The 15,014-nt window shown below is 42.4% G+C and overlaps 1 protein-coding gene across 5 annotated transcripts in view; it reads left to right on the top strand.

The window, feature by feature from the left end:
• Positions 1-1,695: 1,695 nt before the first annotated feature.
• Positions 1,696-15,014, top strand: part of KMT2C (lysine methyltransferase 2C) — a 152,338-nt gene continuing 139,019 nt past the window's right edge. For all 5 annotated transcript variants that reach the window (XM_088150212.1, XM_088150213.1, XM_088150214.1 and 2 more), the window contains exon 1: positions 1,696-2,620. In XM_088150212.1, the coding sequence (XP_088006338.1) occupies positions 2,460-2,620 (161 nt within the window). In that variant the 5' untranslated portion in view covers positions 1,696-2,459. The remainder of the gene's footprint in view (positions 2,621-15,014) is intronic.

Here is a 15,014-nt window from a genome sequence, read left to right as displayed (position 1 = left end):
CTTGGCAACTTTAAGAGGTGTGGAGGGGAATTCTGGGAGTTGAAGTCCACACCTCTTAAAGTTGCCAAGTTTGAAAAACACTGAACTAAGCAAACCAATAATACGACAGAAAACATTACAATTAACCATATTATACAGTTGGCACACAGGCTGGATTTAACACTAATTGTAAAAATCCACACCCTTCCTTTACTCCCTTATTTTTAACCTCCTCACAAGCACAAGTCTTTATGTGTCATTTAATGTATAACCAGATAAAACCACCCTGACTATACCCAATGTATAAACATGTTCGAATCAAATGTTTACATTTACAAATACTACAACGAAACCAGCTAAGCTACATTATAATTTAGGCTATTTATTTATAAATGTACATACCATCCACTCTTTTAATGGCTCTCTGTTGCTTACAAAGGACAATGACATTATCATTAATATGCACTAACAATAACAGAGATATAGAACAGAAAAGCTAAGGCAGTGGTCTTAAAAGGCCTCAGGGAATAAAAATTTTAAGTAAAAGGGGGCTTGCTTCACTACCGGGTCAATATATTCCACTGTATTCTAAGTCTATAATACGGAATAAAATTCAAAGTCATGAATTTGAGATGGGCAGCCATATAAATGGAAACGATAGAATTAAATAAATAAGGGCTCCGCCACCAGACAGCTGGATGAGTGGCTGGTGTCAAATGCGCCCCTGGCAGGGACTGATGCCTCATGTCCAGGCCAGACTGCACGTTGTGTAAGACTTCAACTGGGCTCAGAAAACAAGGTTGGATGACCCCAGCCAAACTCTAGTTTCTTCAATAAACTGCGACGAAGCAGACCTTGAGGGAGCGCATTTCTCAGCCGAAGGGAAAAGAAGGCTGATTCGCAACAGCTCGCCCTTCTTGAGACGATGGAGAGGGGTGACAAAAAGTTGAAAAATGCTGGGGGGGCACCACGTGCCAAGGACTGTCTTGTCCCCGCGGTTCTTCCCACCCCTGCTTCGAGAAGGGCGCCTCCGCTGTGGGAGCGGTGGGCATGCCCGGCGCCTCGGCACCCAACACCTGCAGGCTGGGTCGGCGCGCCGTGCAGGGCCGCGCGCGGCGGCTGGCTTAGCGCAGCTGACAACTCACTCAGTGCGAGAGACGCGCGCGCGCGCGCGCTCCTCCCCGCGGCCTTCCCGGGCTCTCCGAACTCCCGTCCGTGCCCGCGCTCCGGGCCTCCGGGTTTTCCGGCCACCCGCCGCCAGCAGAGCCCGTGAGGTCAGCGACGGCGGCGCGTCGAATGAGCTGTCTGGGCTGAGAAAAAGGGGTGGCCGGTGGGCGGGTGACTCGGGCAGGCGCAGTGTGGGGCCCTGCCGAGGGAGGGAAGCAGGGAGGGCGGGACGGCGATCGAGCGCCACCGCCCCCCCTCCTCCTCCTCCTCGGGAGGCGTTGAGGAGGAAACACCCGCACGCCCCACAACTCTGTGCCTGTGGGAGGGGGGCGCGCCGCCTGTCAGGGCGACTGCGAACCCTCCCCGCGGCGACGACGAGGGTGGCTGCTCAGCAACCGCCACCTCAGGGGAAGGGGGAGGGTCTGGGTCGGGCAGCCCGTCAGTCAGCCGGGCCGTCAGTCACGCGCAACACCCTCTGAGGCACAGCCGACGCTGCCCCTCCCCCCTCTCTCCCCCCCACTTCCTGGCTCGCGGCCGGGCCTGAGGGGACCGAGAGAAGGAGAGCGCCCCGGGTCCGCCCCCCCTCGTGACACCACAGACGCACATGTATGCCACACACGCGCACACACCCTCGCAGAGAGCCCCAAAGCCGCGCGCGCGCCCGTCCGCCCCGCGTTCTCTCCCTCGCTCGCTCCCTCCTTCCGCAGCAGCAGCAGCAGCAGCTGGAGGAGCTGTCAAAACTTCCTCTCGGCTGCCCTCCGCCCGCGCGCCCGCCCGGTCCTCCGCCTCCACTTCCCCCCGGGGCGGGGGAAGGGCGCCGGGCCAACGTACAAGGAAGCGACGGCCGCCTCAGCCGGAGCCGCAAGGCCGGAGCGCAGTGGTCGCCGCCGTCCGCCGCGGCTCTCGAAGGCCGCGTCGCCCGCCCGCCCGCCCGCGAGCGCGCCCCTCGGGAAGAGGCGTCGGCCGTGCGCGAGGGCCGCCGCGGGCCCCCGGCCCCCTCCGTCCGAGCCTCGCCGCCCCGCCAGGGGTCTGATTGCGTGTGACTGAGGCGGGCCCTCTCTCCTCTCCTCCCCATGCGGCTACCTGCGCGCTGGTCCGCGGCGGCTGAGGCCAGCAATGCGAGGCGGAGGTAGAGGAGGCGGAGGAGGCGGTCGTGGTGGCCGAGGACCCGCAGGAGAAGGGGAGCCGCAGCAGCAGCCGCAGCCGTGGCCGCCGGAGCAGGAGCAGGAGCCGCGTCGGGATCGCCCTCGTCCTCCCGCAGCCTGGTCCCCGCTCGCCGCCCTCCATGCGCCTCCCTCGTCCGGCTGACCAGGATGTCAACCGAGCAGCAGAGCCTGACGCCGCCGCCGCCGCCGCCGCCGCCGCTCCGCGAGCCGGGGGCTCCCCCCACGGCCGCGGCCGCCGCTACAGACAAAAGACCGAGGGGCCGGCCTCGTAAAGATGGCGCTTCCCCTTTCCAGAGAGTCAGGAAGAAGTAAGTTCCGTGCGGGCGTCGCTGCGGGCCAGAGGAAGCCCGGAGGAGCGCTGTCAGCCCCGCCGTGGCGCCCGCCCTCCGCTCGGCTGCTCCGGTTGCCGCGTCGGAAGGACCCCCGGCTCTTCTGCCGCCTCCTCTTCTTTGCCCTTTGCCCTGCCTCGCTTCCCCCTTCTTTTGTTTTTGTCCTCTCCTTGCCCCAGTCACAGTGCCATATTGGGAATGGCCCGTCTCACCTTTCCCTCCCTCTACTTCCTTCTCTTCTTCCTCCTCCTTTGTCACCATCCTCCCCACCTTCGTTTCCCCCTTGCTTTCAACTTCCATTCCCCCCCCCACTTCTTTAACACTGAAAAGGGCTTTTCGATCCTTTTTCCCTATCACTTCTCTCTTCCTCCTTTGTCACCCTCCTCCTCTATTTTAATCTCGTTCTTTTCGTTCCTTTTTTAATCACTTCTAGCTTCATTCACAAGTCCCTTTGAGACTCTTATCACCCCCCCCCATTTTTTAATTCCTAATATAATCTCTTTTTTTAAAAAAAGAAATAAGTTATTCCGAAGTGATTCTCCCAGAAGAGGATTACTTTCCCTTCCACCCTTTCTGTGCGTACACATTGCAAGTCCACCAACCTTAGGCACGTAATTGTGTAATGGGAAGCTCCTCCCCAGGAGCTGTCAAAAGCCACAGCAAGGGGTATGCACAACTAGAAGAGAGTGGCTGGGGGAAGACTGGGTTGTTTGGGCTTTGTTTCTGGATTCTACCATGTTTTTCTGCTTGCATCCCAAGAGTTAATGTGAAGAAATTAAACTTGTGTCTCATTCTTGCAACACTAGTTAATGTGAATGTGGAGCATCATGTACTTTGTATCTGGCAGTGAGTCAGGTGGTTTGGGTTTGCCTGGAGATAGAAAGCACCTTTCACAAATTAATGTATTTTGCACAAAGGTTTGAGATTGCTTTAATATTGTTCTGTATTATATGTTAATATGGCCTCACATAATGCATGAGTTAATATGCTTTACTTTTGAGTTCATCTTGAAAGAATGCAATGTGCCAGCACCCTCTCCACTATCCCATAAGAACATGGATTTTCTTATGATGACTAGCAAACTTTTGGTCAATAACTATGTTAGATTTTTATCCCAAACAAAAATCCATGTGCTGTACTTGCTTTCAAAAGTTCAGAAATATAAAAGCTATATAGGAAACCTTACAAACTTTTTTTGTCCTTCTCTAGAAAATGTACAGTTGTGGCAGTTTTCATTGCTGTTTATACTGATGTTTAATAATCTTTCCAGTTCATGTGATGCTGAGTAAAACAAGCCTTTATCCTCAAGTAAAATTCAGAATTTGTGTATTTTTCATGGAGCAAAAAACTGGCTACATAGTGACAATGTCTTCTTAGCCCCCCCCCCCCCCCTGGTTAATTACAAAACATTTAGAAGACACAGCATCTTTGGTTAAGGAAAGATCTCTTCTATCAGACTGGTTTTCAAAGCACCAGAGTACCCTTAAATCAGTCTTTCCCTGACTGGCATTCTCCATGGCCACTGTGGCTAGAAGTTCTGTAAGCTGCGGTTCCAGCACAAATGGAGAACAGGCTGGATAAACTTTTCTATAGTTAGGTATTTGGCCTATAAAGTTTATCATACTCATCTGCTGGATAGTAAGACCATGATGCAAGAGAGAAGTCTGTATTCTTCTATGACTGTGAAATTGTTTGCATATATACAGTATGCATAAAAGAGAACTTCAGAAGTTGCTGTGTGGGGCAGTTCAGCAGATTTGTGTTTTTAGAGTGGTGCTTTAAATTAAAATGTGTATAAAATTACATAATGCATTCAAGTTAATTACATTAACATAATTGCATGTTTATAGTTTTAATTTCTTACCAAGTATTTCTCTAAAAAATTATTTTCTTTTCTTCGTTATTGGATTAGACTGTATATGAAGTTAGTTGTAATATGCATTCATCTCTTTGCACTGCTGTTAGTTGCGTCTTGATCTTTTTCCATGCAGAATTAATATTTCTAGAAAGTGGCCATAGGTTGTTCCAAGAATTCCTACAACAGCAAGGATTGGCAAAACAGTATTATCTTTTACTGATAACTTAAATCTAGAACAGATACACAATAATTATTACATTGATAGTTTCTAAATCTACAATGGCAATAACAAGTTTCCTTTCCCTCGGTTGCTACCAGGTTTGCAAAATAGCATCCAGCAAAAGTATTATTACTAGTAAATCTTAGGCATTTCCATTTGCTATTTGAACTATTGCTTACTTTCCATGATGTGCTTGCCATTCACTTCGATAATACAGCTGTTTTTATTTAGTTCGACTTGTGGGTTGCAAATTTTACTGGGTGATACCCATCAACTATCCTTTCATAATAAAATACCTCTTCCCTTGGAACAGAAAATATACTTTTTTCAGTAATTTTGCCTTTTGCAGCAAACTTCTGGAATAGATCTGGAAGTGGGAGCTATAAAGGATGTAGATCACAGAAATTAATCTTCCTTATTCTGCTGGCATATACCTTCCATCAACAAAACAAGACTGGTTAAATCTTATCTAGTATGTTTTCAGTATTTGAGGAATTATGGCATATGATGCATATAATGCATCATTACTTAGAAGCAAGTCCTACTGTAACCAGTAAGACTACTTCCAAGATTTGCACGGTCAGTCTTGTGATGTGCTTCAGTTAGTAGATGGATGGATGGATGGATGGATGGATGGATGGATGGATGGATGGATGCTACACTGAGGGCTATTTACCTTTTTTAAAAATGTACAGGCATACTTTGAAGATATTGCGGATTTGGTTCCAGACTACTGCAGTAAAGCAAATATCGCAATAAAATGACTCACATTAATAGTTTGGTTTCCCTGTGCATATAAAAGTTATGTTTACACTATACTGTAGTCTACTAAGCTTGTCAGAGGGAGATCCAACCTAAGGAGGAATTTCCTAACAGTGAGAACTACTAAGCAGTGGGCAGCTGGCCTCCTAGAGTTGTGGGTGCTCCATCGCTGGAGGTTTTCAAGAAAAGATTGGACAATCATTTGTCCAAGATGATATGAGGACTCCTGCTTTGTCAGGGTCTTGGACTAGAAGACCTCCAAGGTTCCTTCCAATCCTATGATTCTGTGATAAGTGTGCAATAGCATTATGTCTAAAAAAAACATGTACGTACCTTAATTAATTTTTTTCTTAAAATAAGACAATAATGAAGTTTGCTGCAATCCTTTCATGAAAGATTTCTCTGTAGCATGCAGTGCTGTTTGATAAACACAATATCTGTGAAGCACAATAAAATGAGGTATGCCTGTACTTCCTTTTCTGTAGATTTCAAGAGGCTTATAGTATCTATCTAAAACATGCTAATAATGTAATTGGCTTTTAAAACAAATCCCTGTTTATCCCTGACCATCAAACATTTATCTGAATTGTGTTGTATGGACACAAACTAAATTGTGAGGTTGGATGTTTGGCAGTTTTCAAGAAGATACTTGCAGCAACTATACCTTTTTGTCTTTGTCAATCCTACCTTGCGCCTTAGAAGATATTATAGAGGCTTGCTGTGGCAAACTCTGTGACACAGAAAAGAAAATGATTTGTCCAGTATGTTGGTTCTAACTATTTAATGACATACAGATCAAAACCAGTGTCTTTGGTTGCATTGTTAAATCCAGTGTATATGAAGAACATAGCTCTTTGGAGACAATGTGATATATAATTATATGATAACTGTAGCTTTCTTATATTCTATATTGGTAAAAAGTTTGGCTCTTTGTCATGAAGAATAAGTTCATAGTTCACACCAAATAGCTTTAGTAGCTAATGTAAAATTACAGTTTTCTACTTTTGATATGGTAAAATCATGAATGACATATGGGCAGGCTAGATTTGACATGGCTTGCAGTCTTCTTCCTACATGAAACAGGCAGAAATAGCTGCTGATTGCTGCCATTACCTCCAGGTGCAGTGCTCCCAGGACTATTTTTTTCACTAGAGGTTGAGTGATCAGGGGATACTGAACCCTATTAGTAATTGGTAAGAAGATCCCTCCAGGTGTGAACCATTACCTCAGTGTTGATGGATTCCATCACCTACTTCAGGCTGAAGCACAACAAAAATGGGCATTATCAAAAATATTGTGAAATCAGTAAACAAGAGAATGAAAGTTAATGCCGTTAGTTTGTTGACCACACTTTAGTCAAAATCTGTATGACTTTATTCAGATGTGATTTGGTTCAACACATCTGAATAAAATTCAGAGAGGAAATGTATATACTGCAGAAGGATTTCTGAAACTTTGGTTGCAAAGCCAGTCATTGTATCAACCAAACAATTTGTGGAATTTCTGGAGCATATAGTGTTAGCAATAGTTTTTATTTTTACTGCGGAAAGATTAGTACATGTTTGATGCTGCAATTTGTTAGTTCCTTATTACAGCTTGTGAAAGCCAGTTGAGATAAACAAGCATCTTTGGTAACTATGGCCATCCTTTAGGATTAAAAGGGCATTGAACACATGCACCCATTATTTCTAATTTCCAATTTCATATTTTTAAGGAGAATTATAAAGTAAGAATACATAAAATCATGTTATTTCTATATCCTTTCCAGTATACTTTGAAACTATGCTTATACAAAAATTATATTTTAATTTTCACATTCTACGCCTATTGTCATTCTGAATACCATTTGTTTGGAATCCAAGTGAAAACAGTGATTCTTTTAAAAGAATTTTTAATTTTATGTGATATGCTACATATGAGAATTAAGATATTCTTAATATTTTGATATACTGTAAAATGATTGCATATATTGTATATGTTAATTTTAATGTCATAAACCTGAAATTATAACATGCTACTAATTGAAAGCTCCAAAAGAAAAGGATACCTGAAAATTTGGGGTGTTATACCTGTTTATTTTGGCTGTGTGATTTTTAAAAAACAGAAAACAATAATTAATTAGGTTACTTAAGACTCTTTTTGCTAATCTGCCCAGAATGTAGCAATTGCATTTTATTTTAAAGCAACTCCATTGAATAATACTTTGTGACTGATGCAACAATGATAGAAAATAGCCACTTCTTTTTTGCCCTCCCTGCAACGGGTCCTAAATGAATTGTGGTGTATATCTTATCAGGTTCATCACAGATTTTCCTCCAGTGATGCTTTTGCTGTCTGTCTGAAGCATTTCATTCCAGCTAGTAATTCAGAAAATTTAAGGACCTAAGGCTCATGGGAATGATTATTCAACACCCTGTTCACTTCCCATTCAGTCATCAACTTTGACAGAATCACCAGCTGTAATGACTAGAAAATCCTCTAGTATATTTAGGAATCCTCCTAGATTCCCTAATCTATGATTGTAGACTTAGTTTCCTCACCCCAACAAAGGTTCAGAATCCCACCATTATGTTTGTTTTTCTCACAAATATAATCAACATACTTGATTAGTTTAATTTGTAATTGGAAATGAATGCAACCCTACTTATAACACTGCTTTTCATAGTAATCTAATTATGAAATGAATGTAAATGCAGGACCACCTTTCCCTGAGGGTATCTGCCCATTACTAGCTTAGATAGAGTGGGCACGCTCCAGGTCCCCTCTCTTAAATCTTGTCACCTGATGGGACCACAGAGGTGTGCCTTCTCAGTGGCCACTCCAGTCCTTTGGAACATCCTCCCACCTGAGATCTAAGGGATCTCTACCCTTTTAGCCTTCTGGAGGGCCAGGACCATGAAGACCTGGCTCTTTCCCCAAGCATTGGGTGGGCTAGGATGTGGGTTGAGTTGGGAGTTTGTTTGGTCTGGCACTTGGGAGGAAAGGCACATTAACAGCTTTTATCTGTTTTTATGGATTGTTGTGAGCCACCTAGAATCATTATATGAGAGAGGTGACCATATAAGTCCTATAAATAAATAAAATGTCCAGAGGGTTCCATCTTCTCCCTAATGCTGTTCAACATCTATGTAAATCCTGGAATCTTGCTAGGTAACTGGAGCGTTAGATTCAAGATATGGGCCATGTTTAAAAAAAACCAAAACCCTCTAACCGTCAAGTAGTAACTTGCAAAGCAACAACTTTCATTGTGTTAATCTATGGTAGAGAAAGATACTTTTTAAAAGGCTAGAACTGTGCGTAGTTTGGGAATATAGCTAAAAAGGTATTCCCATATTGAGATTTCCCCTTTCACTTGCTTTGTGTCATGACATCATGAACTTCTATCCTCCTTCTCGAAACATTTTCCACTAGAGTTCAGTTTTGATGAACTTCCAGAAAATCCTCAGTGTGATTGCTAACCTGGCCTCAGGGCTGAGGTTATATCATAAATTAGGCCAGAAGTGAGACTTAGTTATACTTAGTTATACTTAGACAAGGTACTTTGGAGATACCTGGGACCTAAGCCATGTAGGACTTTATGGGTTAAAACCAGCACTTTGAACTGCAGCCAGAATCCTATTGCAGCTAATGGAGAGCCCAAAGGACAAATGTTAGATGACTACGGAGATTCTCCTTTATCAATAAGAAGGCTCCTGCATTTTGTATGGTCTTCAAAGGCAGACCTATGTAGAGTGCATTGCAGTAGTCTAAATGCGTGGTTATGTGTGCGTGAAGTCTTGATCCCATTCTATCATGCTTTATGATGTCCTCCATGAGTGGACCAACTGGCCAAGTCCTGCAGATGGTCATTGTTTCTTTATGAGAATGAGTGTTCCTGAGTACTTTGGTGGTGAACTTGCTTCTTTAATATAGAATTATATAATAATATCATCTAGCTCCCTTCCTGTGCAAGATATTTTATGTGACGGATCTCCATGCAATTATAATCATATTTGGAGGAGTGTGAAATGTTTGAAAATCTTCAATCTTTTTCTCCCCTTATTGTTGCATAGAATTTATTTTTGTTGCTGTGATGGATATCCTCTGCTGAAAGATGGAAATAGCATCATTGCCACTCAGCACTTTCAAAAAGCACTGATCCTGGTTGGAACCTAAACTGGGACTTGTGAGGAACTATATTCTCCCGGTCTCTGCATTTTTCAATAGATGTTTACAGAACATCCTGCTGGAAAACAATTGTCTGGACTTGTTGCATGGGCTCTGGGGTTCCGGAGGCTCCGTTTTGTCCATTCTTTAATGTTTGCATAGAACTGAGTGAGATCATTCACAGAATTAGAATGAAGTGTCATCAGTTTACTTACAACTTCCAAATTTACTTCTTTTTACTGGATTTAGTTGTGGGGAGGTTGAAATCAATACGAAAATTTAGCAGTAACCTGGATGAGAGCCAGTAAACTGAATTCAGTTTTAGGCAGTATGGAGATTCTGTTGGTTGGTGACTCATCTGATTAGCAAGGTAGAGACACCCTTCCTCAAGGATCAGATTTATAGCTGGGGGTGCTTTTGCATCCTGGAATATCATTGCAGCCCAAGGCTTTTTTTTTTTTTTTTGCCACACAATATCTTTTCTCAGCTTATGCTAGTTATGCCCACCACAACTCCTTCTGTCCTGGGCAGAGATAGCCTGGCCAGTGTTATACACATACTAATTAGCTAAAACTAAGGCTGAATTGCACATTGTTCTAGGCTAAAATATATTTTGTTTAATTTAGGCTTAGTATGTTTTGTGAACTTAGTTGTTATTTGAAAGCCATGGTTTATATCAGCTCCCAATTTGGGTGCCCTCTAGATCTGTAAACATCAACTCCCAGAATTTTCATCAATGGCCATGCTGCCTAGGGAATTCTGGGAGTTAAAAATCAACATATTTGGAAGGTGTCTGGATTGAGAAGCTTGGTTTCTCACTTAGTGTCACATGTGAATCCAGCCAACTGTAATTTGGTCAGTAAACCATGGTTAAGCTTGATTTATGAATCCAGCCCAAGTATTGTAGGTAGATATAGCTTTGAAGACTTTTTGAATGTTTCAGTTACTACAAAATGCAGTAGCCAAATTGCTAACCAGGAATAAAAATATGGAATGTGTAATGCAAATTTTTAAATAGCCGCCAATCTGTTTCCAGGTACAACTCAAAATGCTGATACTTATTTATAAGCCCTAAATAGATTGATAACTAGCCACTTGACTGACTGTTTCTTAATACATAGAAATTATGCTTGTGTTAAAAAAAAGCTAACCCATGTTTGATTAACTGTGGTTTATTGAAAAGGTCACAGCTGATCTGGCTTGCACAAGACTGCCATAAACCATGGTTTAGAGATAATAGCTACCTTGACAAAATACAGTAAGCCAGACTCAAACAAGCCACAGCATGGCTTAGAATTTTGGAAAAACCCTACCCCTGTTTTTATTCTCTGCCTCCTCTGAATTCCTACCTGCAGCAGTTGAAGGAAGAGGCATTCAGGTTATGCTCCCCTGCTTATGGAAAACACTCCACAGGGAACTTCACCTGCTGCCAACCATAAAGCCATTCCAATATCAGGCAGACATTTTATTGGTATTCTACAACATAATGTAATCTGATTATTAATTACCGCTTATCACTAGGGCTGATTTTATTTTTTATTCCATTTGGTTGAGTCTGTTTCCACAAACTGCAGGTGTCCCTATGCCTCCTGTAATATGATGTAACGTAATAAATGGAATAATTTAACATAGTGTAGTGTGGGAAATGCGAACACAATTGCTTGGGAGAGTAGTCACAGTGTGATGAAGTTGCACAACTTGGAGCGTGCTATTTTTATTGCTGAGAAACTGTGAGTGGCATACATGGAGAAGGTTTTCATAAACAAAATACTTGGGTTTAAAAATTAGATTTTAAACATATGCATTTCACTATATACATTTTCAATGATGTAGAAAGTTATTTTAAAGCTTCTCTTAAAGAAAAGTTACCTGAAATGTGAAAAGCTCTTTTTAGAATCTATGTATTGGTGTAATAACACCTCAGAAAGTTATTGGGTACTCAGTCAGCTTGTATATTAATTTTTAAAATTATTATTATGAAAGAAGACAATTTATCCATAGTTATGCCACATACGGTACATGTATAAACTTGAACTGTATCAAGTGCTCCATGAGTTGATACGGATTATGGCAGGGATTCTAAAATTTTGTAGTACCAGAACCCCTGAAACAATGAATTTGTGTGGACCCCCGTCCCATTAATAGAATGAATGATTTCATTGGGGTTAGAATTGGGCAAGAAATACATATATCACTTTTAATAATTAAATGTTAATCTGTATATCACAAGGCTCCCAAATTTTTGCGATATCCCAGCTGCCCACTGGGGCACACATAGGCAAAGTGAGGAGCAAAGTCTGAAGCAAGTTGGATGCATTCCCACTCTGCCTGTGTGTCAGGTCATGTTTAAAACAAAATTATGACCCCTCTCTTTGTTGCTTATGACCCTTACGGTGTCTCAACCCATGCTTTGAAAACATCTAAATTATGACATTGTGACACATATTAGGGCAATATTATTTCCAAGAGGTTTTTGTTAATCTTGGATTACACATAAACAGTGGTCATTAATTTCTTACTCTTTAGCCCCAAGTTCTAGATCTTTGTGGATTTAGTTATTCTTTCAGCTTATATGCTGCTCCATTTCCAAAATCTTTGAATGGGTTGCAACTAAGAGTATAAAGTTAAAACATATAACCCTAATATCAAAAAGTCCTGATGTGGCAGCAACATTTTCAGGTGTCTCGAAATGCCTCTCTTGAAGAGCCATGTTTTCATAGCTCTTTGAAAGTATAATAGGGAGGGTGTGGTCTGAATATCTGGGGTTAGGGTATTCCTGAGGCAGGGGTCATTACTGAGAAGGCTTGAGCATGGTATCCCTGTAGATGACATTCCTTCAGATTTGGAAGGAATCTTCTCTAACAGGTCTCATTAAACTTGGAGATTGCAGTCTTGAAGATATCCAGGATTTAAGAGTGACCGCACTTTGAATTGCACCTAGAAGTGGACTGACAGCTAGTGTAACTCCCATCAATAGTGGTTTCACAGGTGAACCTAGGTACTCCCATAACTACTTAGGCTGCTGCCTGCTGAACCAGCTGAAGCTTCCAGAGTGATCTTCAAGGGCAGCCCATGAATTGCAATAATATGAGATGATAAGGCCATTAAGGATCAAGAGCAAAGCTTTCTGTCCCAGAGATGGCTGCAAATAGTGCACAAGATTTAACTGTGTGAAAGCTCTCCTGACCACAGCCTATACCTGCTGTTCAAGCAGGAGCTGTGAATTCAGGAAAAAACCCAGATTGTAAGACAGCTTCATCTGTGGGAGGCACTTCCATTGAAAGCCAAAGATGGACTATCTCTGGAATTAGTTGGTTTAGGAATTTATAGCCAAGTGTATTTTTACAATTTATTTTTGCCTTTGGTTAATGTTTTTTGTTCATATATTCTCAGTTAAATAATGCAAATAATTTGCAATCTTGTCGGTGTGTTTTGGGGGGAGAGAAGGAAAGGGCCATACTTGGTTTTTTAAAGCAATTTGAATCAATTTATATTTTTTAAATTCTTTTTATTTATATATTAAATCTATTTACCAGTGCATCTTGCAGCTCTTTGTGGTTAACAGTAAACATCTTTGTATAAAAATATAAATAAATTAATCAACTAAGTAATTAAAATCACATGACAACATAACCCTGGCTATATTGTATCAATACTGAAAACCCTCTGGAATATTTAGGCTTCAACTAGCTTCTAGAAGACTGTTACTGAAGAAGCCAATCTCACCTCCATGGGGAGGCTATTTGAGGGCCAGTACCATCATGGAGAAATGGTCCCCTCATATTCCAGAAATGGGACACTACCAGCAGCTTCTCCTGTGAAGTCACCCAGATGAGTTCAGTCTGCTTATGGAAGGTGGTCTTAAACCATAAACATTTTTAGCTTAAAATCAGAACTTTGAATTGCACCTGGAAATCTATTGGCAACCAGTGCAGGGCCCATAAAATTGTTGCAGTCTGGTCATAATGCTGCCAACAAGTGGATTGCTACTGTCTGGACCAGTTGCATTTCTGAATAGTCTTCAAAGAAAGTTTCATGTAGAATACATTGCAGTAGTCCAGGCAAGTTGTGATGACAGCAGAGACACTGTAGCAAAATTTATCTATTCCAGTAGAGCTGCAACAGGCAAATCATATAAATTATTTGATTTATAAATTTAAATGTAAGTAAATAAATAAATGCAAAACCTGGGCAAACGGCCTGCTGGCCATGACCCCCACCTGCCCTTCCAGCAGTAGCCATGAATCCAGGAGGATCCCCAAATTGCAAACTTGCTCATTTAAGGGGAGCGCTTCCCCATAGAGTGACACCACTGGAACTAATAGAGGACTGTGATGGTCCAGTAATAACTCCATCTTCCTTGAGTTCACTTAAGCTTGTTTTACCCTAGCTGGACCTTAATAGCCTCCAGGCACTAGGACAGGATCACTGTGCATCTCTAGTTGGGTCAAGAGTTCTGATATATAATTGAGTATCAGTGTATAATGATAACTCATCCCAAACTATAGGAAGACCTCTCCCTGTGGCTTCATGTGTGTTAAACAGGAGAAGAGAGAGAACTAATACCTGCTGCATTCTGCAGGGAAACAGCTAATATTTCCTCTCCTCAACTACTGACTTATTTAGTCAAGAAGGAGTGGAACCTCTGCAAAAGAATTCCTCTAATCCCAGCCTTTTCATGTGGTCCAGAAGAATACCATGGTCAATGGTACTAAAGGCCATTGAGAGGTCTAGTAGGACCAGGACCTCATCCTGATCCTGGCAAAAATCAGAGTGACCAGAGTAATTTAAGTCCTATGCCCATGCCTGAATCCTGACTGAAAAGGGTTCAGATAATTTCCTTTGCCAGGGCACCATATGGCTGGATCCTTGAAATGGAATGTTGGACACTGGGCAATAGTTATAAAAAATGTGCACATGGAGGGAAGGTTTGTAAAATAGGTGGCATGCTATGGTGTGCTGAAACTCCCTGATCCTAGGAATGAAAATGGAAGTTTCCAAAATACTGTAAAACTAGAACAGATGGACATTTTTGTGGAATTAAATAAGAGATTAGCATCCTTCCCATTAAACCAAGACATTAAAAGATAAAAGGCAATAGAAAGGACCTATCTTAATGTACTGATTGAAAATTAGAGCCAAGGTACATATACGCAGTTTACAGGTTTCTCTAATTTAACCCCTTTCTCACTACAACAAATCTCCTGGCTCTGAATCTTGGTTTTAAGCTGCTGTAAGGGCTTAATGCACAGCCTCCTTCAAGTTCCATTGACAGTCTCCCAGATCCAAACTTTTCCTGGCTTTATGCAGGAACTGGGGGAGCATGGATTGAATCTACAGGTGGCAAAGGTCATGCTGCAGAGCACCCTATCCACTTCATCAGAGCT

The sequence above is a fragment of the Python bivittatus genome, unplaced genomic scaffold (assembly GCF_059951505.1).
Source record: "Python bivittatus isolate LINGU-HERP-01145 unplaced genomic scaffold, Pbiv_v1 ctg000610_np1212, whole genome shotgun sequence".
NCBI lineage: Eukaryota > Metazoa > Chordata > Lepidosauria > Squamata > Pythonidae > Python > Python bivittatus.
Note: the sequence above shows the minus strand (reverse complement) of the source record. Positions and strands in the feature narration are given on the sequence as shown.